The sequence below is a fragment of the Staurois parvus genome, unplaced genomic scaffold (assembly GCF_062004578.1).
Source record: "Staurois parvus isolate SC_StPar_1 unplaced genomic scaffold, SC_StPar_1.0 ptg000493l, whole genome shotgun sequence".
Classification (NCBI taxonomy): Eukaryota; Metazoa; Chordata; class Amphibia; order Anura; family Ranidae; genus Staurois; species Staurois parvus.
Window position 1 is genome coordinate 889304 of NW_028318289.1, and position 21308 is coordinate 910611.

Sequence of the window (21308 nt, forward strand, 5' to 3'; positions counted from 1 at the left end):
CATTTGTAAGACAACTGCTATACAAAACCAGTTTCTGTTCTATTACAGCCCTGACAAAAGGGGATCTATTACTCCCAAAATGCACTTGCTGTCAACTCTTGATAGACCTTTTTTCTGACAAATAAAAATATTTGGACAAATTCTTATAGCATGGCACTCTTATGCTCTCATATAGTTTTACTCCATACAAGCTGACTTCCTTAGGACCCCATCTATGCTCTACCACGAAGAATGGATCTGCCAGAGAATTCATTTATAATCACTTATTTTTAACTAGTCAAAGCATAAGGTAGTCAATGCATGTCTAGCAACAAAACATCTTTGAGGCTCTATTCACACTTGAAGCTCAAAAATGCTCAACAAAAAAAACCATTGTTTTTAATAGCCCTTGTTTACATCTGAACGCCCTGTTGCTTGTAAAAAAATGCATGTCACTTACAAATGTACATGACTTTTCAGGCAGAATGGCACATTTTGTTCCCATAGATTTCAATGGAAATGCCGTAAGCGCAGAATGAGATTTTCTTGAGTCTTTTCAAGAGTTTGATTGTGTGTGTTCTGCTCAAACAGCAGAGCTCTGCCCCTTTCTTAGCAGCACTCCACACCTTTTAGTTAAAAATGCCTGACAAAAGATGCAAAACCATGCAATTCTGCTCCAAAACACGCCTGAAAATGCGACTTAGGTGCAAATGTAGAGATTTCAGCTAAATTTGGTTTTACCAGATTTACAGGGGTATGTGAAGAAAGCAATTAAAAGCGACAAGGACTAGAGGGGCTACCATTTTCATGGACATCCCCATTATATGTTTTATGGAAATTTTGCACAATTATATCATATGTTCACCTTCAAGAGGTCCCGTTTTAATTGTATGTTTATATTACAGGAAATGTCATATATGTCATCGCAAGTGAACAATGGTAACCAGCAGATTGTAATTCAAGCTTTAGATCAGATTGACCCTCCCCCTTATCAATGCATTGCCCCCTCTGAGTATCCCATTTATTCCTCTAATGTTCCCCCTACCAACCCGACATGGAACATCTACAATGCGGGACTACAGTCTATTACTGTCACTAACTCTCAACAATGGAACGTTCATCCTACTACAGTGCCTTCTATGGTTCAGTCTCAGAATGTCCTTCCGGGAACTGTCATGCCTCCATATAGAGATCTAACACTCTTCCAGGAGACGTTCCTAAAGGGTAAACCAAGAGTAACGGGGGTAAGTCATGATCAAGAGCTGTGATTATGAAGTTGGGATCAACAAAAAATCAAAATGCAATGACAAGAAATGTAAAAAAAAAAAAAGGAAAAACAATGAAAACAAAAATATTGGCATATAGGGTCAGCCAATCCAAAACTGATATTACACTGTTGGGTAGATGCTGGCAAATTCAATGACTTGATCTTGTGACTTTACCAGAATGATCTGTATATTAGATCTTAGAGTTGGGCTTGATCGAATCGAACATCAGTCGCTTGTGTTCGCCGGGCTGTTCATCTGCCTCGCCCCACAATGCACTGTACCCTGACAGTGCATTGTGATTGGCTAAAGCAATGTACCTGACCACAGGGCAACTGCAATGCTTTGGCTAATAGCGCATGTCACAAGGAGGCAGGGTCACATGGTTCACACGCCCCTTAGATATTCAAGAACTGGCAGGTCAGCACAGCTTTCAGACGGCGGGAACCAGTGTCAAGCGGAGCATGTTTTTCTTCTTTTTTCAGGTCAGCGTTGGCGGCATCGTGATTGACATGATTGATCTACTTCGGGGAGATTTTTAAAATTTGTTTATTAATAAAGGACTTGTCAAAGACTATCTACTGTCATATACCATGTACCCATACTCATTCACATGGGGGGGCAGGATCTGAGGGTCCCACTGTTAAAGGGGCTTCCAGATTCCGATAAGCCCCCTGTTCGTAGAGCCCCACAACCACCTGTCACCTGTCATCAACATGGGGATGGGGTGTTTTGGGGGGGAGCCCCCCTTGCTCCAAAGCATTCCCCGTGTTGAGGGCATGTGGCCTGATATGGTTCAGGAGGGGGTGGGTGATCGCTCGTTCCCCCCCTTTCCTGTCCTGTTGGGTTGCATGCTCGGATAAGGATCTGGTATGGATTTTGGGGGGGACCCTCATGCCATTTTTAAAAAGGTTTTACTTGTTGGGCAATGCCGACAATTCTTTTGACATTAAAGGACGTTTCACTACTAAAATACCGCATGACCTCATAATATAACTCATAACTCATGCAGTATTTTAATGACTGAGCGGTATCTTACCGCATACTTAGATGCCGTAAGATACTGTTCAGTAAATTGTCCCTCTTCGAAGTTTCCGGTAGAACTTTCAGTATGCTTGAATGTTCGACTGTGAACCGAACAGGGAGGTGTTCTACTGATGTGCTGAAGATGTTTATTGCGATTATTATTAGGGCTGTACCAAAAGTAATGCAAATGTGGGCATAACTTTTTTTTTTTATTAAATTACAAAGGTTATTCAAATTTCACATGTTGGTAAACTAACTCGTATTCTATAGTAACTCTTCTTTTTTCACTGCAGGTAAATAATGGATTTTAAGTAGAAGCAAGCTGCCATCATTGGGTTGTTGATGAAAGCAGGGTGCAGACTGCCCAACATTGATGGTCTCCCACTACGTGGTGTGTCCCCACATAGACTTCTTTGCCCATCTGTGCACATTGCTCTTGTCAATGGTGTCATCACCATAAACATTCTGTAGACTTCTGTGGATGTTCAACAGCTTGCACGCCTCCTTCATCAAGAACTCAACAATGGCATGTTGCTTCTACTTGGAATCCATTATTTACCTGAAATGAAAGAGAAGGAAAAGTTACTCTATGAACATGGGAAATGTGAAAGTTAATAAAACGTTATGCCCACTTTTTATTTTTTATTTTTGATATAGCACTCCTATAGTCTGGGATCCTAGTTTTTTTTTTTTTCTTTTTGCTTGCTCTGTAATCAGAAGAGCAGTGATCATTTTGCCTTGATCTGTTCATGGTTTTCACATGCTAGCAGCTGGTTTCCCCCTCCCTCTGGGAGAAACCTTCCAGAGCTGGGAATGGGGGGAATTCAAATGATTGGCCAGAATATTTACTATGGTGGTTGGGGAGGTGGTAAATAGGCTGTAGCCCTGAGCAGACTGCTTCTTTCCCAGCTGGAAAGGATCTGTGCTCTTCAGTGGGCTACTTGCCCTGAAGCATCTTTTGGAGGTAAATGCTGGACTTCTTGATCAAGCCTGAGGAAATGGCTACTCTAGGACTTTTGAGTAGAAAGCCTGGCTGATTCACTCTCACAGCTTAATTAGAGAGACATACCTTATGGTCCCCATCTATGAGACTTTAACTATCCTGGAGCTTTATCATGGTTCCCATTTATGGACTTCACCTATTCTGAAGTACCTCATGGTTCCCAGCTGTGAGAGTTGGACTGCTCTACCTTTACAAAGAGAAAAGTGTCCTCTGCCAGCTGTTAAGCATTTTGGAGAATCCCAAAACCCCTTATCCCTTTCTGCAAGCAATCAATCCTTAAAAAAAAGCCCCTAGACTGTTTAATGGAGCCAGAGTGAATGGACTGTTACTTATGTGACTAGCAGCCACTTTACTACATAAGGAAAAGCTATCAAATTCTCATCGGCTCCTTGATAGACCCCCAGAAAATGTTGCCAATGTATTCATTATATTGAATTATATCTAGATTATATTTTTACTCCCTAATCAAATCCCAACTCAGTCTGCCACCATTGGATTCTCCTATTCCCAGAGTACTCACAGCATGTTATGCTTTTATATATTAACATACTTCTCAATTTTCGAAGTCTCCAGACCAGTCATGTAACTTGCTGGGTCCTTTTCTTCAGTCCTCTCCCAGCAGTCCTTCAGATGGAGAGATCAACACTGAACGAAGAGTGGAAAGGCCATAACATCCTTCATTAATAATATCCATTCAATCTTACTGAAGACTGAAAACATCTTTTGAGCAGAAAAATTGTCAGGAGTAAAAATGAGTATTGCAACCTAAATTTTTTTTTTTTATATTTATTTTCAAACCTATGGGCCCTTTAGAATGTTAAAAAAAACTCCCAGAGTTAGCTTTTTAGTTAACTGTAATAAAGTAAAAAATTATTCAGCCTAACAACAAATACAAAATTATTGAAGATATTTCAACATTTTGTATCTAATCAAAATTTTGTTTTTATTTTAGTCAGCTCTGGTGGCTTTGGCATTCTTACAAGTTGGAATGTGTTTTGGGTTATTCTTCACTATAGCTAATTTCACATGGAAGAGCTTTATTCCATTCTGGGGAGCAGTTTTTGTAAGTATCCATATTCACCAAACTGACTATTTCAAGAATTGTACAAAATCTAATCTCTACAGCAAACTGGCCAGACATGGGGCAATATAATAAAAAAAAATCGTACTTTCTATTCACTTTTTAGGTTTTAAATCACAAAGCAGTCGAAAGCATAAAATGGTGATTTTGACTGCAAGGAGATAGGATCAAAATTGCCCCTAAAAAACTCAGCAAAACAATACCATAGCTTTCAACAAAATTGTCAATTTTATGGTTTAGGTTGTTTTTTAATGGCATTGATTGAAGGTGTCAGTTTAGTGCCTAGTTCAATTAACTCCATTCAAGTGGTCAGTTAAACCCATGGGTGGTAGATCACATGATCTTAGCCAACTATGTTTGATTCCCTGACAATTAAGAGGTCATGCATGTCATGTATGGCCATCTTTAGAATCTTACCACAAGCAGGGACCTGAACTTTGCTAGTATCTTAAACCTGATTAGATCATAAAACTGATGTGATGATAAACTCTTACACTAATCACCAGTCATAACATTTTGAAAACCCACCATAACCTATCGAGGCATGGACTCCTCTAGAACTCTGAAGTTATGATGGGGTATCTGGCGGTCAGCAGCAAATCCTTTAAGACTTGTTTTTCCAGCACATCCTGCAGATGCTCGATTGGAATGAGATCTGGAGAATTTGGGGGCAGTCAACACCTCAAACTTATTGTGTTCCTCAAACACTTCTTGAATTTATCAGAGCAGGGCACTTTCTTCCATTACTCCATGGTCCTGTTCTGATACTCACATGCCCATTGTAGGGGCTTTTGACTTTGGACATGGCTCAGCATAGGCAACCTGACCGGTCTGCAGCTTCACAGCCCCACACACAACAAACTATGCTCTGTGTGTTCTGACACCTTTCTAAACTAACATTTTCAGCAATAAGAGCTACAGTAGCTCTTCTATTTGATCAGACTACATGGGATAGCCTTCGCTGGTGCTCACATGCATCAATGAGCCTTGGCCATCCATGAGCCTACTGCTGGTCCAGTCATTTCACTGGATATGGAAAGGTTTGCAGCCACTTTTCCGGTGACCCTCACACTAAGCCTCCCGATACCCTACCCTATCATTCATCCTCTCGGTAACCCAAATACTAACCCTCACGTAATTTTATTCTTGAACCCAAGCATCTACCCTCCCTATAACCCACATTCTTTAACTATAAATCTCAAACTAACCTATTCTCTAACCCAGTGGTCTCCATACTTGGGGACTTTGCTTGCTTTTATCAGGCCCTTGGTGCAATATTTAATCTTTTGATCTCAACAATGGAGCATAATTCCTCCCTATAACACCAAGTATGGGGCACAGTTCCTCCCAATGACACCAATGATGAGGCACAATTCTTCCCAGTGGCACCAATGATATGGCATGATTCTTCCCACTCAATGACACCAATGATGAGGCACAATTCTTCCCAGTGGCACCAATGATATGGCATGATTCTTGCCACCCAATGACACCATTGATGAGGCACAATTTCTCTCACTGACACCAAAGATGGGGCATTGTTTACTCACACTGATACTGGGATATTTTCTACTTCCAATGGCCATGGTCTAGCTCCACTAAAGTCTGAAGGACAGTAAACTGGCATGTTTAGAGAGTTTAGAGGCTCCTGCTCGACCCTGAAGCCAGCCATACATGATGGAAATTTTGGCTGGTTTAGTAAGGATTGGTCAAAATTCGATCTATGTATAGGCAGGATGGTTGTACAGAAGTCAATCATCCAATTGACTGCTGTAAAACCACACTGTTAGATTTTTGCAGCTTGATCAGCACCACCAGCTAAATCTGTGCTGATCACTGTGTGTTCTAACAATGGGGAAGTCTCCCACCCCTCAGAATACATCCATCTTGAATGTGTGGATTGGGGAATAGAGTCCGTTTTTTCATTTGACTTGCTAGTTGAACAAAAAAAAAAGAAAGCAGCTGATTAATAAGTCTGCTTTATCCCTCTACAGAAGTGATAGTACAATATGTAAAGTGCTGTATACATTGTTGTTTGTATATATACCTGTAATAAATAAATTAAAAATGAACTTTTATATTAACCCTTCCTGTAACTGTAATACCAACACTAATGTCCCTGTAACCACTTGCTCCTTATTGATTGGCCCTATAGAATAACCTTCAAACTCAAGAAAATCCTGCGCATTTTTTAGCCTCAACAAAAAGGCTTTTAGAAAATAGAAACCTAGAATAGCAGAAAATAAATCACTCCATAAGATGGCAGGAGTTGATTTTATTGATGTTGCCAGCAGCATCAGAAACACCCATGTGGCCCGAGTCCTTGTTTCATTTGTTTTTGTACAGCATATATCTGATTTCATTGACTTTTGACTGTCATTTCCCATGTCTATGTTTTGTATTTGTTCATGTTTGTCTTTTTTTTTTTTTTCTATAAAATTTTTATGAAAGTTTTATATTTTGTAGAAAATAGACATTTCAAAGTGAAAGCCACATACTCTATACAGTGAGTGAAGCTGGCCGTAGATGGATAAAATTTCACATGAAAATTTTTAGATAAAGTCTTAGGAAAATTTTTTATAAAACTCAGAACATTCAAATGTCTTTCGAAAGATTTACTTTGATTTTATTGATATTTGATTTTGGAATGAATGGACTTAAGCCAACAAACACCAGTTAGAAATTTGTTCCTTCGAGAAACATTTTCCATCCTGCTCCTTCAAATTTTCTTGTTGAAAATGCAATTCCATTTGACCCCACTAACGGTTAGAGAAATGAACAAACTTTCTTAGAACATTCTTTTTAAGAATTTTCATTTAAAAGTCAATACGTACATCTACGGGCAGCTTTATAGAAGAGGTTAAGTATATATTAAACTCTATATAGCGTGGACAAAACAAACCCAGAAAATTGTGTTTGTCTTATAGTACATAGTGACTGGATTTGTGACTATGAGAAGTCAGAATAACGTTCAGATTCACCTGGTGAGTATTATAATATAATGTGGGATACATTTTAAAAATCTCAGTTGAGTTCTATAATATTGCGGAAGAGCACTGGAGTCAAAGAAAAAAAAAACCTTGTGTCATATTTCTGAGAAAATAATGTAGAGATAGAGGCTAATTTACTAAAGGTAAAAATGTTCACAACAAATTGTGTAAAAAAATTACTTTAATCACAATGACCCCTTGACACCGACATAACACAAATATGCTGCCTCACAGAACTGGGCTTTTTTCCATTGGGCTGCATATTTGTGTACCTGTCTTTGTGCTGGGAGTGCACCGCACAGTGTGCTCCCAGCACAAATACCCCAGTGTCACTGAGCCCCGGGTCCCGTTCTAACGATCGGGACCCAGGACTCCCGCTTTCGGGTCACATGATCACTGTGATGGACTCTGATTGGCTATCACAGTGATCAGTCACTGTGCAGCCTGGCCCCCTTGTTTTTTTTTTCTCTCTCTATGAATGGAGGAGAGATACATTGTACTTGATAGATACATGTTTGTATAAAAAAAAAAAAAGATACATAAAAAATACCTAGATCAAGGTTTGATCTAGTTCAGTGCCAGGGTTGGGTCAAGGTCAGGATTTACAAAAAAAATTTGGTGTCAGTTAGTGTCAGCGTGTTTTAGGTAAAAAAAAAAAAGACAAAAACAAAATGCGCACTATTGTTTCTGGGCTGTACTACGGGTACAAACAACAAATAACATACGCATATGTGGTATCTCTGCGATCGTCAAGAGCTGGAGAATTTATTTTGGGTTGTTATTTGGTGGTAGTTTATGGTAATAACAAACACACAGCTAAATTAAAAAAAAAATATTTCCGGCCAGTTTTCCTTTTTGATAAACACAAATCAGGAGATATCCATTACCATTTACCACCAAATGAAAGACCAATTTGTCCTGAAAAAAACAAGGTATAATCCATCTGGATGAACAAAGTAGTTGTGATATGTACAGTTTTACTAACACATGTCAACGTTGCAAAATTGTGCTTAGGCATTTAGATTTTTCTCCTTAGGCGTGAAGGGGTTAAATGAGTAATCTGAGATTTTCTTTAGTGAAAAGGTTACATTAAACATGGGCATTAGGGGTATAGGGAAAGTTAATGTTAGGTTATCGGGATTTTGTGTTAGAGTAATCAGGACGGTTAGTGCTATCAGTGGGATTAATGTTAGGGTTATGGGGGTTTAGTGTAAGGGTTATCAGGAGGGTCATTGAATGGACTACAGGGAGTTTACTGTTAGGGTTAATGGAAGGGTTAATGTTAGGTTTAGAGGGGTTTAGTGTTAAGGTTATTAGGAGGGTTAATGTTATCAGGAGGTTCATTGATGGGGTTACAGGGGGTTTACCGTTTGGGTGTTAATGTTAGGGCTAGAGAGGTTTAGACTTAGGGTTTTTGGGAGGATTAATGTTAGGTTAGCGGAAGAGTTAGTGTTAGAATTTTATAGGGGGTTTAGTGTTAGGGTTACAGGGGGTTTAGTGTTGGGGTTTTTGGGAAGGTTAATTAAAGAATTATAGGGGGTTTAGTGTTAGGGTTACAGGGGGATTAGTGTTAGGGTTTTTGGGAAGGTTAATGTTAGAATTATAGGGGGTTTAGTATTAGGGTTATCTAGAGCTGGGGGTCTCCAAATTTTCTACATAAAGGGCCAGTTTCCTGTCCTTCTGACTTGAGGGCCAGACTGTGGCCATTGGGAGTAGAGAAGGCCCAGATGTTAGTGGGAATAAGCAATGCCCCATCTTTGGTGTCAGTGGGAGGAATAGCACCCAATCTTTGGTGTCAGTGGAATGAATTGCGCCCCTTTGATTTCATTGGGAGGAACTGTGCACCATCTTTGGTGTCATTGGGAAGAATTCTGCACCTTCATTGGTGTAAGGGGGGAATTATGCCCCATTGTTGGGATCAGTGAATGAAAATAGTGCCACAAGGGCCAGATAAAAGAAAGCAAAGGGCCGCATTTTGAAGACCACTGATCTAGAGGGTTAGTGAGAAGTTTAAAAGGACGGTTAGTATTTGGGGGGGATTAGTGTTAGTTTTAAAGGGAGATTTAATATTAGAGTTACAGGGAGAATAATTGTGAGGCTACTTTGAGGATCAGTGTTAGGCTAATCATACACAACTGGATCTCCATCTGGACTGAACAAGAGAAGTCAGTCAGTTCCCCCAAAATAAGCAGCATGGATAGGCTGAGCTCTTACCCCTGACTGGTAGCCATAGATTCCAGGAATAAATTACATCAAAAGACCATCAGAACCTTAGCACTGGGGAAAAACTTTCCCAATTTCCTTCTTGGTGCCACTGGACAGGTCTCCAACAACCATTTTTAGTTTTTTTGTCCTGGTCCTTCCATTAAATTTTCTTTTCCAGAAACTTTACTGTCAGATGCAGCTACATGAATACTAGTACAGTCACCCTGATGTATGTTTATCCTGCCACAGGGCAAAGAAAAGGTTCATTTTAAAGCCCAGAAGTTACAGAAATAGATAAGCAGCCAGACGCACATTGCACTGCAGCCAGACGCACATTGCACTATCAACCTCTTTCGCTGCGCAGGATGTCTATATATTCAGTCCAATAGGCACCATTCCCAGCAATTTATGAAGACCTGGTCAGACATGCCCTTCCCCTTTTCTTAATGGGTGTAGCTGCTACTGAGCTCTGCCAGCACAGGGCACTGCAGTGTAAGGACCAGCAGCAGCATTTTCACCAAGAGAAACATATATTTTAATGCATTTCTAATCAAATACAGTTACAAACCATAACATGTGGGAATATAGGACCAAAAAGTAATAAAGGTTTGAGACTTTAATTGACATTTTATTAATAGAAGCTGCTTTTGTATGCTAATTATTTGCTTTCTTTTACAGGTAAAATCTTCATTGGCTTTTAGCATCCTAACATCATTGATCAGCTTGACAGAAATGATACTGATTTGTATAGATTATACACATACAAAATGTTATTATACAGAAAGCTACTATGAGCATCAAGAGTGTCTACAAATACGGGTAAATATTAGCTACATTTCAAGGTCAGCTGAAATTGACAGCCAAACAATTGCTGTACAGAATCCTCATCACACATGAAAATCATCTGATATCTCTTAACTATGATAAAATCCTTTTAGCATTAAGCCCCGCCCTCTTCCCATTAAACCCCACCCTCTTTTGCTATAAGTGCGTTATGTAGATAGCTGTGTATGCAGCCAGATTTACAAGTCATCCACTCAAACCTTTCAATTCATATAGCTCTTTTATTAAAGAGTTTGTTTGCTTTTCTAATAAAATGTACTATGTAGTCAAAGGACCCAATAGTGTAAAAACCATTGTGCAGCACAGACAAACTAAGTTTAATTGAAATGACATACTGCTGCTTCCCCAAGGTTTGGCCAAAAGTTTGTGAGCAAACCGCCCTGTTCTGCTTCAAATGTCACTTTATGTATTGACATATACAGTACCTCCTTGGACTGAGTCTATCCAGACAGTATGGTCACCTGTTGAGTTGGCACCATCCACAGGCAGCTTAACTCTTCAATAAAGGCACATAAGTTGAATCCAGCAACAATTTTACTTCTGTTAAATTGCATACAGTACTGTAAAAAAATAACTTGATGTAGTTCAATAAAACACATAAAAGTGGGACAGAACATGCCCCATCCTGCCTGAAAGCTATGAAGAGTGATAGTGTATAAATGAATGGAAATACCATAAACAGCGCGCTCAAACTATATATTAAATAAATTAAATAAAAAAATCAATGAAATCAAATATATATATATATATATATATATATATATATATATATATATAAAAACTGCCACCAAATAAAAGTGCCAAAATCAGTGAAATATCAAGACAATCAAAAAAAGTCCATGATAAGGTGTGGTCCACATATAATTTTCTTCAAATAGTATATATTCGCCACAACCGTGAATTTCTTTGTGCTCAACACCCCATCAAAGTGCTAACTCACCAGATGCTGGTGTTTAATCAGCATATCACTCAAATATCAGATGTGGAAGACTCAGCAAAAAACGATTTCTCCAGATAATAATCATTCATCAGATGGTCGATCCAAATATACTCTGTCAAGGTAACTATAATCCATTTGTGGATAAATAAAGAACACCATAGCATAATATCGTTTGACTATTTATTGTATCAAAATCCCCCCTTTAAAACCAAACTCACAATATGAAAGGTAAAAAAAGAAAGGAAAAAAAAAAAAGAGAGAGAGATCTCTATATCCATTCAGTCATATCCAACCCTTGGCAATTGCATGGACCGTAAGTGACTTTTTCCATGAATTCTCTTAGCAATTATTTTTACAGGGTAGGTTGCCAGGTCTTTCCCCAACCCCCACCATGCAGGAGATTCCACATGGCCAGGGATGAAACTAGGACAATTTATACAGAAGCCAATTAACCTACCAGCATGTCTTTAGAGTTCAGGAGGAAACTGGAGCACCCAGAGGAAACCCATGCGAACACAAGGAAGAACATGCAACTCCATGCAGGAGGCGCCATGGTCAGGAATCAAACCCATGACCCAATTATTGCAAGGCAGAAGTGCTAACCACTAAGCCACTGTGTCACCTCTCTCTCGCTCGATTGCTCTATAGATCTCTGTATATCTGAAAACAATCTCCAGCTCTCCCAGTGAAGTCTCACCAGCCGCTCTCTGCAACAGATGATGTGGTTGTGGTCACATGGTCCAGCCACGTGGTAACGGCGTATGCGATGACGTCACTGCTTGATCACTCACACGTTTCGTCACACGACTGCATCTGAGGGTGTGATCAGCATGCAGATATTTGGTCTTTTATAATGCCGCTCGCACTCTTATAGGTCAGCTCAATAGACCCACCACCGCCATCTAATGACTGAATACATAATGGCATGTACTCAACTGATCGGCCTGAATTAGACAATACAAGTGAAACTCAAACAATTAGAATATCTTGCAAAAGTTCATTTTATTTCAGTAATGCAACTTAAAAGATGAAACTAATATATGAGACTCATTACATGCAAAGCAAGATAGTTCAAGCCGTGATTTGTCATAATTGTGATGAATATGGCTTACAGCTCATGAAAACCCCAAATCCACAATCTCAGAAAATGAGAATATTGTGAAAAGGTGCAATATTCTAGGCTCAAAGTGTCCCACTCTAATCAGCTAATTAAGCCATAACACCTGCAAAGGGTTATGGAGTCTTTTTTTAAATGGTCTATGTCTGCTTCAGTAGGAGTCACAATCATGGGAAAGACTGCTGACCTGACAGTTGTGCAGAAAACCATCTATGACACCCTCCATAAGGAGGGAAAGCCCCAAAAGGTAATTGCAAAAGAAGTTGGATGTTCCCAAAGTGCTGTATCAAAGCACATTAATAGAAAGTTATGTGGAAGGGAAAAGTGTGGAAGACTAACGTGCACAAGCAGCAGGGATGACCGCAGCCTGGAGAGGATTGTCAAGAAAAGGCCATTCAAAAGTGTTGGGGACTTTCACAAGGAGTGGACTGAGGCTGGAGTCAGTGCATCAAGAGCCACCACACACAGACGGATCCTGGACATGGGCTTCAAATGTCATATTCCTCTTGTCAAGCCGCTCCTGAACAACAAACAATGTCAAAAGCAACTTTTGCATCTCATTTGGAAACCAAGGACCCAGAGTATGGAGGAGGAATGGAGAGGCACACACTGCAAGATGCTTGAAGTCCAGTGTGAAGTTTCCACAGTCTGTGTTGATTTGGGGAGCCATGTTATCTGCTGGTGTTGGTCCACTTTGCTTCATTAAGTCCAGGGTCAAGGCAGCCGTCTACCAGGAGATTTTGGAGCACCTCATGCTCCCTTCTGCAGACGAGCTTTATGGGGATGCTGATTTCATTTTCCAGCAGGACTTGGCACCTGCCCACACTGCCAAAAGCACCAAAACCTGGTTCAATGACTGTGGGATTACTGTGCTTGATTGCCCAGCAAACTCACCTGACCTGAACCCCATAGAGAATCTATGGGGCATTGCCAAGAGAAAGATGAGAGACATGAGACCGAACAATGCAGAAGAGCTGAAGGCCGCTATTGAAGCATCCTGGTCTTCCATAACACCTCAGCAGTGCCACAGGCTGATAGCTTCCATGCCACGCTGCATTGAGGCAGTAATTGCTGCAAAAGGGGCCCAAACCAAGTACTGAGTATATATGCATGCTTATACTTTTCAGAGGTCCGAGATTGTTCTATGTACAATCCTTGTTTTATTGATTGCATGTAATATTCTAATTTTCTGAGATTGTGGATTTGGGGTGTTCATGAGCTGTAAGCCATAATCATCACAATTATGACAAATCACAGCTTGAACTATCTTGCTTTGCATATAATGAGTCTCTCATATATTTCACCTTTTAAGTTGCATTACTGAATTAAAGGAACTTTTACACGATATTCTAATTTTTCACCTGTATATCAGGAAGGGAACCAAAAAACTTGCTCCATACTGCCATGTGGTCAGACAACTTATTGGTAGTCAAACCTTTCATAATGCATAAAAGGTGACCAGCAATATCATAATGTTACAGAACTCCTAAAACAAATAATACAATTATACAAACATATATATGTAAAATAAATGAAATAAAATTAAAAAAATCAAAACAAAATTTTAAAAAAAATCAATAAATTCATAAATTAGTAATCACTAATAAAACAATTTAAGTCCAGTTCAACATTTAGGCCATTAGGGGTGAAAGCGTCGGTCAGATAAATCCACCTCATTTCACATTTTGACAACTCTCTTACCCTATATGACCCACGCCACATACGGGGAATGGTGTCTATTCCCCAAAATTTAATACAGGAAGGATCTCGATTATGGTATTTTCTGAAATGCATAAATACACTATGATATGTATAGCCTTTCGCTATATTATTCAAATGTTCTAGGATTCTGATCCTCAAATGTCTTTTCTATCTATCCATTCAGTCATATCCGACCCTTGGCGATTGCATGGACCGTCACTCGTAAGCGACTTTTTCCATGAATTCTCTTAGCAATTTTTACAGGGTAGGTTGCCAGCTCTTTCCCAAACCCCTACCATGCAGGAGATCCCGCATGGCCAGGGACAAAACTAGGACAATTTAGACAGGAAAATGTCTTTTAGTGCGGTTTATATAAATCAAACCACAAGAGCATTCTAAGGCATATACTATGTGGGTAGTTTCACATGTAATAAAAGTGGTTATATCAAACTCCCTTCCATTAGAGTTAGAAATTTGGTAAGTCCAGTACATTTATCTTAACTATCCTACACGCTGAGCATTTTTTGCATGGAAAAAAAACTTTTTTTTATCCCAAAACAGTCCCAGTTTTTTGGGGGGATTCAAAATCTTTTTAACTACTTTATCCCCAATTGTAGGGGCTTTCCTATAAATAAAAATTGGTTTTTCAGGAATCACAGATCCAAGTACTCTATCCATTTTTAATATATGCCAATGCCTACTAAATATACTTTCCACTTCTATAAATTGTGCATGGAAATTTGATATGAAACCCCATTGATGTTTGTCATTCAACTCAACTTTTGGTTTCTCTCTGAGAAGTTGCTCCCTGGGTATTCCAAATACTTCATTCACAGCCTCTCGGAGAAATTCTTGATTATAACTTTTATCTACAAATCTACCCATATAAGTTTCTGATTGGTCTAAGAAATCACTATCCTGGCAACAATTCCTCCTGAGTCTCATAATCTGACCTTTTAGGGATATTTTTAAGCCATAATGGGTGATGTCCATTGAACCATTACATTTGTGGGCAGCTGGTCCAGGTGCAGAGAACAGAAATATATTATAATTTGAAGTTCGGCAATATACAACAAGCCCGGCGGGAAGGTAACCCAAACAGGGCACTCACAGTATGTAGCAGCAATGAGTAGTAGCTAAAGGTCTCAAGGTGTCAACAGCATCTGTCTTAAGGGGCAGAATGCAGCCTGGCAAGTCCGTACCCAAGTGGGAAAGCTTCCAGGAAGGATGACCTACCCCTGTACTTTGTCCAAATATATGAAAGTAGGTGCTACCACCTCCCAGTGTTATAATGTGGCTTTATCACTGGTGCTCTGGCAGAGGCAGCTGACTCCCTATCCACAAGATCTGAATAAGCAAAGAAAAGCCATCACTCTGGTGTATACTCTGCAATCTTGTGTTTATTGGCTTGTAACAAATGACAGCCACAAATGTCAGCCACAAATGTCAATGCGTTTCAGCCAAGCTGGCCTTATTCATGCATAAGGTCAGTTTGGCTGAAACATGTTGACACGTGTGGCTATCATCTGCTACCCGCCAATAAATACAAGATTACAAAGTACACACTGGAGTGGTGGCTTTTCTTTGCTTATACGTGTCCCTGTACTTTCCCTATTCATCAGGAAACTCTCCGAGGTACTAAGCACTGGTCCTAGTCCAACCACACATGAAATGTGCGCCAAGCCTGGGAGCCAGGGTCTTAAATAGACTTTGCCTGACCCAAGATGGCCACCAGAGTCACATGGGTACCAGCATCCAATCGGATAACTGTCCCTTTGCAATCCAGGAAACCATAGTGGAACTAGGTTCCTCTTGACTTCTCCATCTGTAATGTTGTTGTGGTCGGACGCCACATGCAGTGGAGAAAATAGATTGCACCTGCCTGTACACTGCCAGTAAGAGAACCTGTGAATGGGGGAGAGAATCCTGTGACTGAATAGACTGTTCCCTCATTCACAATTTAAAACAAGTTCAATAGCTCTTACAAGGCGGCTCCCACACAGCATGGTTTACTTTTGATGGACACCCAACATTAGTTCAAACCATAGAAATACATAAAGGAGAGTCAGACGAAAACTGGATGAAAGAGTCCAAGATCATTTTTATTGGTAAAAAAAAAGTCCTATAAAAACAGCCAACAGCTTTTAGGGCAACACCACTCCCCCTTCATTGGGGTTTAACATGTAAAATGTATATTAAACTCATCTCATGCTCCTGGAAGAAACACACTTGATTTTTTGCACTTATTTTGGACAGTTAGGGACAAATTTTCAAGTTTTGCTCTATTTTGTTAAATCTTAAGGAGTTTACACCAATTTTGGTAAATTGGAGATTTATGTAATCACAGCGCTACTGGTAGAGTTGGTATGTTTTTTTTTTTAGTTTGATCACCTTTCATTTCATATGTTGGTATAATTTTTAAGGTAGCAGCAGTGAATATTTATATTTTTTTCATGGTTACTATTTAGCACTGAAAAGTTTTTAATTTTATAGCGCTGTGTTTTTTGAGTAAGCAGAATAAATCTTGGGTGGACTCAAGTTGTTATACCATGTGGAGCGTTCAATGCTAGTTCTAATATAGAACTGTGAAGTTCACGTTTTATCGTGTGTTAAGCCTTATGAAATGGAAGTGGAGTTGCCCCTGAGACATGTTGGATTTTTTAACTGACTTTTTCATTAACCACTTCTCGTCTGGCTGCTGTATATAAACGGCCGGCTGGTGGCAGTGCAAGGGCAGGTTGCTGTTCATAAACGGTGCCCGCCATTTTGCACTGTGGGCGCTCCCTGGGAGCACGTGTCACTGAGATCCAGTGCCCGCTGTGTCTGATCGCGGTAGGGGACCTCTGTATGAGGTCTCAATCATGTGATGACTGATTGGCCAATCGGTCATCACATGAACAGTAGTAAACAAAATGTCACTTCTGACATCATTGCTTACTACTTGTGAATTCTGTGAATAATCACAGAGATCACATGGTACAGGGATATTCACAACAGGCCTGTACCATGCGACAAGCTGTGACCAATCACAGCTCGCATAGTATTTCTCAATGGCTGCAAGAATGCAGCCAGAGAGAAGGAGAAATGATTGCTTTTACACCCATAAAGGCTGTAAAAGCAATCAGTGTAAAAAAAAAATCTTCATCACCCTCACAAGTAGTACAGTGTCACTATGGTGACACTGTACTGATAGGATGATAGTATGTTAAAAAAAACCCACATAAATAATATAAAAAAAAATAAAAATGTAAAAACATTTTTTTTAAAAATTAAAATTTTTGGTTATAAACTAATTTGGGTTATTTTTTACTAGAAAGATAACTGAATAAATTTTGGCCAAGATTTATGAAGAAAGATTTATTTGCAAAATTTTATAAGAAACACTTTTTTAAAATTTTTTTTTTACTTTTTCATTTATATAGCAAAAAATAATAAAAATCCCAGTGGTGAATAAAAACCACCAAAATAAAGTTTATCTGTCTCCAAAAAATGCTAAAAAAATTCATATGGGTACAGTGTTGCATGACCGCGCAATTGTCATTCAAAGTGTGACCGCACTGAAAGCTGAAAATTGGCCTGGACAGGAAGGGGGTAAAAGTGTCCGGACATGAAGTGGTTAACAATATGATGTTTGACTCTTTCCTCCATTTTTAATCTGGCACTCTTTTCTAGATTTCTATGGTTTGAGCTTGTCTGTCAGGCACAACCAATACGCAACACTGCCAACCAGGAAACAAATACTGCATACAGTATGTAATGTTCATAATGTTCAGAAATGTTTGTCGTCATGTACATATATAATTACAAACAGGGCATGCTGCCAAGGAAGCAAAGTGAGGTGACTGCCTTTGGTGGCACTTGTGGGGAGGCATCATTGAGGCTGCAGTATCAATAATGGACACTGTCCTCACTGCAGCTCAGTAATGTTGCCCTATACACAGCCTTACTGAGCTGGTTGCTAGGATGCTCACACCACCTTCACCATGACAACCAATGACACACAGCCTCATTTGGTTACTAGCATGCTGGTGGCCAGACATCATAGCTTGCTGTACCAGTGTCCTGGGGGGTACAAAAACGGTTACTTTGAAGCTGCAATTAAGCTAGGCATGCTCCTGATTGCAAACTAGAATCGTAATTTTATTCAACTAATGCAGGCCATACACAGGTCGAATTCCGAAAAAATGCTCTTTAGAAAATCAGAAATTTTGTGTGTTGTAATCTGATGGTGCCACCATTGATTTTTAAGTTCAACCAACCAAGCCTTTAATTTCACTTCATGTTGCTACAGAAAATAATTTTGATGGCCAAGGATTTTCTTTTCTTTCCAAGTCACAGCTCACACTCATTTATTTTTCAATTACATTTCTCGCACGATTCTCCCATCATTGATCAGAAATTCCTGCATTTTTCAAATTTCCAACATGCCAATCACTCAAGTTTGATGATCACTCAAAAATCAGCTCTTGCTATGGCCCACTAATGGTGCAAAATTGGAACGAAAATTAGTAGAAAAGATTTGCAAAAGAAGATTTCGGAATTCGACCCATGTATGGCCGGCTTTTACATACTTATTAAAGTGTGTTCCTCAAGCTGATCCCTTTTTACATGTTGTATAGATCACTAAAGTTTTAGGAGAATTATGGAAACCCTTTAATGTGTTTTTTCTGTCTCTTTACAGACTTCTTCTGTTGCTGTTCTCAGTGTTCTCCTTCTGTTAAATCTGATACTGTGTTGTGTGGCCATTTCTATTTCTGCTTTCAGCTGCCGGGCTCTCTGCCACCTGAATACTACTGCTCCCCAGGTAAGAGGCAGCAAGAGAATGTAGAGTGGATTTGTATATAATTTCTTTAATTTATCATCTGGACTAAAAAATTAAATACATTTTTGGTAAATGCCACAACAGTACTGTGGCTAAGTGGTTAGCACTGCTGCAAAGCAGCACTAGGGTTTTTGGTTAGAGTCCCAACCATGACACTACCTGTCTAGAGTTTGTATGTTCTCCCTGTGCCTCCCACACTCCAAAGACATGCTGGTAGGTTAATTGGCTCTAGGATGAGTGTGTGCGAATGTGAGTTAGTCCTTAGATTGTAAGCTGCTTGAGGGACTGATGAGAATGTATAATGTACAGTATATAAATGTAAGGCACTGCATCATAAATACCTGTTAAATACAATTGCATATGAATAGTCTATATATTCACATTCAGACAGCAGATGGAGCTCTTCAAGCCTATACCTGTTTGTCAATGCCTACAATAATGGAAGAATCCTGTTTTTTACAGAGTTCAATAGCTTAAGCTGAAATTTACACACAAGTGAAAGTCTGAAAAGTAGTTCTAAAGGCTCAAGGTTTTTTACTTTCATTCTATGTGCATTCTATTCTTCTCCCCCAGCCACCTCCAATCCTGTGACATTCTCGACAGCCTCTGCTATCTGGGGACTCTCTCCTCATTGGCTGAGACAGCAGCAGGAGCCCCTTGGCTCTCACTGCTGTCACTCACAGCAAGTGAGCCAATGAGGTGAAAGTGGGGGGCAGGGCAGGGCCAAGCCACAAGTCTGTGTCTTATGGAAGCATAGAACAGAAGCTCGGAGATAAGAACGCAGAGGTGCCCCCAGGGCAAACTGCTTTCCCTAGGGGCAGTGGTTGAGGGGGAGGAGCCAGAAGCACTGTTGGAGACTCGAAGAGGATCAGTGCTGCACAGAGCAGTATAACATGTTTGTTATTAGAAAAAATAAAGACCAAGCTTTAGTGTCACCTTAAGGCACTGTGTAGGATCAGTCCATGCAAATGTAACATTCTATCATGGATATTCTATATATGTCTAGAATTGTGTGTTCCAGATTCTCTTCCAGTCTTGTCTCATAATGGGTTTACATATCCGTGAACTAAATGCCAAGATTTCAACAAAAGAGTCCCCAAGAGATAGAAGAAACTGTCAGGGGTTTTAAATCTCTAGCACCCACCAAACACTAAAATATTTTGGATGGAATGACCCATTAATATGGGAACCAAGACAGTTCCTGGTCCTGTTTGGGGAAAAAGATTATGAACCAAACTGTTTCTAAAGGTGAGGCCACATTGCCTGACACTAAAATGGCTATGTTCCAAACTCCTATAGAAGCCATTTAAAATCTGTGCCATTGTGCTACCAGTTACATTGCTGTCTTTGTCTGTTTTTTCACCTTTTACAACAGTTGCTGTATTTTGTTACAGGTATTCATTCTGCATAATGGAGCTCTGTATCCAATGCCTCTTGGAGCCATCCCATCTGCACCTTCATCTTTATCACCATCAGATTTACCACCGCCTTATTATTGAAACTGCAGTTTGAGTAAAAGCTTTATTTCAAATCTAAAGTCTAAGTGTAGCTAAAATTAAAAACTGAGCAAACCAGCACAAGGGATATAACTTAGACCCTTGTGCTGATTCCTTTTTTTTTTAGTTGGAATTTTCCTCCCTGCATTTTGCCCCCTGTCCAACCCAACCCATGCCATCGTAATCTTCTGGTCGGCAGCAGTTAATACAACTAAGGGGCTATCACAGGCCCTCATCAGGAGAGCCCATCTATACCTGCTCTTTTCTGCCTAGTTGAGACATTTTGTTTTGCTTTTATCATTTTAAGTTATTTTGCAGTAAAGCAAGGAAGCAGAAACCCCTGTAGTATATTAAGGGCTTTTACCTAGCAAGAGTGCTGTACATATAAACTACTTACAATTGTGGGAAAACAATACAAGACATAGAGTATTACAAATATGCACACAACACACATTCACATGCTATCCAACCTTCCTAGCAAATGAGCATTGACAATGGTCTGTATGCAACAAATACACTAAAAAGTTACTTATCTTGGGTTGTGGTCATAGTGTATATTTTGTGTCAACTCCAGGTGAAGTCTCTCCTTTTGGTTTTGTGAAGTCCCCTCTGGCACAGCCCTTCCTTGGTGTTATGGAACCCCCTCTGGCACAGCCCTTCCTTGGTGTTATGGAACCCTCTCTGGCACAGCCCTTCCTTGTTGCTATGGAACCTCCTTTGGCACAGCCCTTCTTTGGTGTTATGGAGCCGCCTTTGGGAAAGACCTTCCTTGGTGTTATGGAACCCCCTTAAGCACAGATCTTCCTTGTTATGGAGCCCCCCCTTGGCACAGCCCTTCCT

General features: G+C 39.8%; 1 protein-coding gene across 1 annotated transcript; it reads left to right on the forward strand.

Annotated features, from left to right (window-relative positions):
* Window positions 1-893: 893 nt before the first annotated feature.
* LOC149452169 (membrane-spanning 4-domains subfamily A member 4A-like) lies at window positions 894-21001 on the forward strand. Its single transcript, XM_089689695.1, has 6 exons — window positions 894-1223; window positions 4226-4336; window positions 7282-7338; window positions 10228-10368; window positions 18832-18954; window positions 20367-21001. The coding sequence occupies exons 1-6, from the start codon at window positions 897-899 to the stop codon at window positions 20469-20471; spliced, it is 864 nt and encodes a 287-aa protein (XP_089545821.1). The 5' UTR covers window positions 894-896; the 3' UTR covers window positions 20472-21001.
* Window positions 21002-21308: the final 307 nt, after the last annotated feature.

Bases quoted from the DNA above. Each gene is read 5' to 3' on its own strand.
- LOC149452169 (XM_089689695.1), top strand. From the start codon at position 897: ATGTCATCGCAAGTGAACAATGGTAACCAGCAGATTGTAATTCAAGCT. The intron at 4,337-7,281 runs GTAAGTATCCAT...TTTGTCTTATAG, and splicing joins CATTCTGGGGAGCAGTTTTT to TACATAGTGACTGGATTTGT. The intron at 18,955-20,366 runs GTAAGAGGCAGC...ATTTTGTTACAG, and splicing joins TGAATACTACTGCTCCCCAG to GTATTCATTCTGCATAATGG.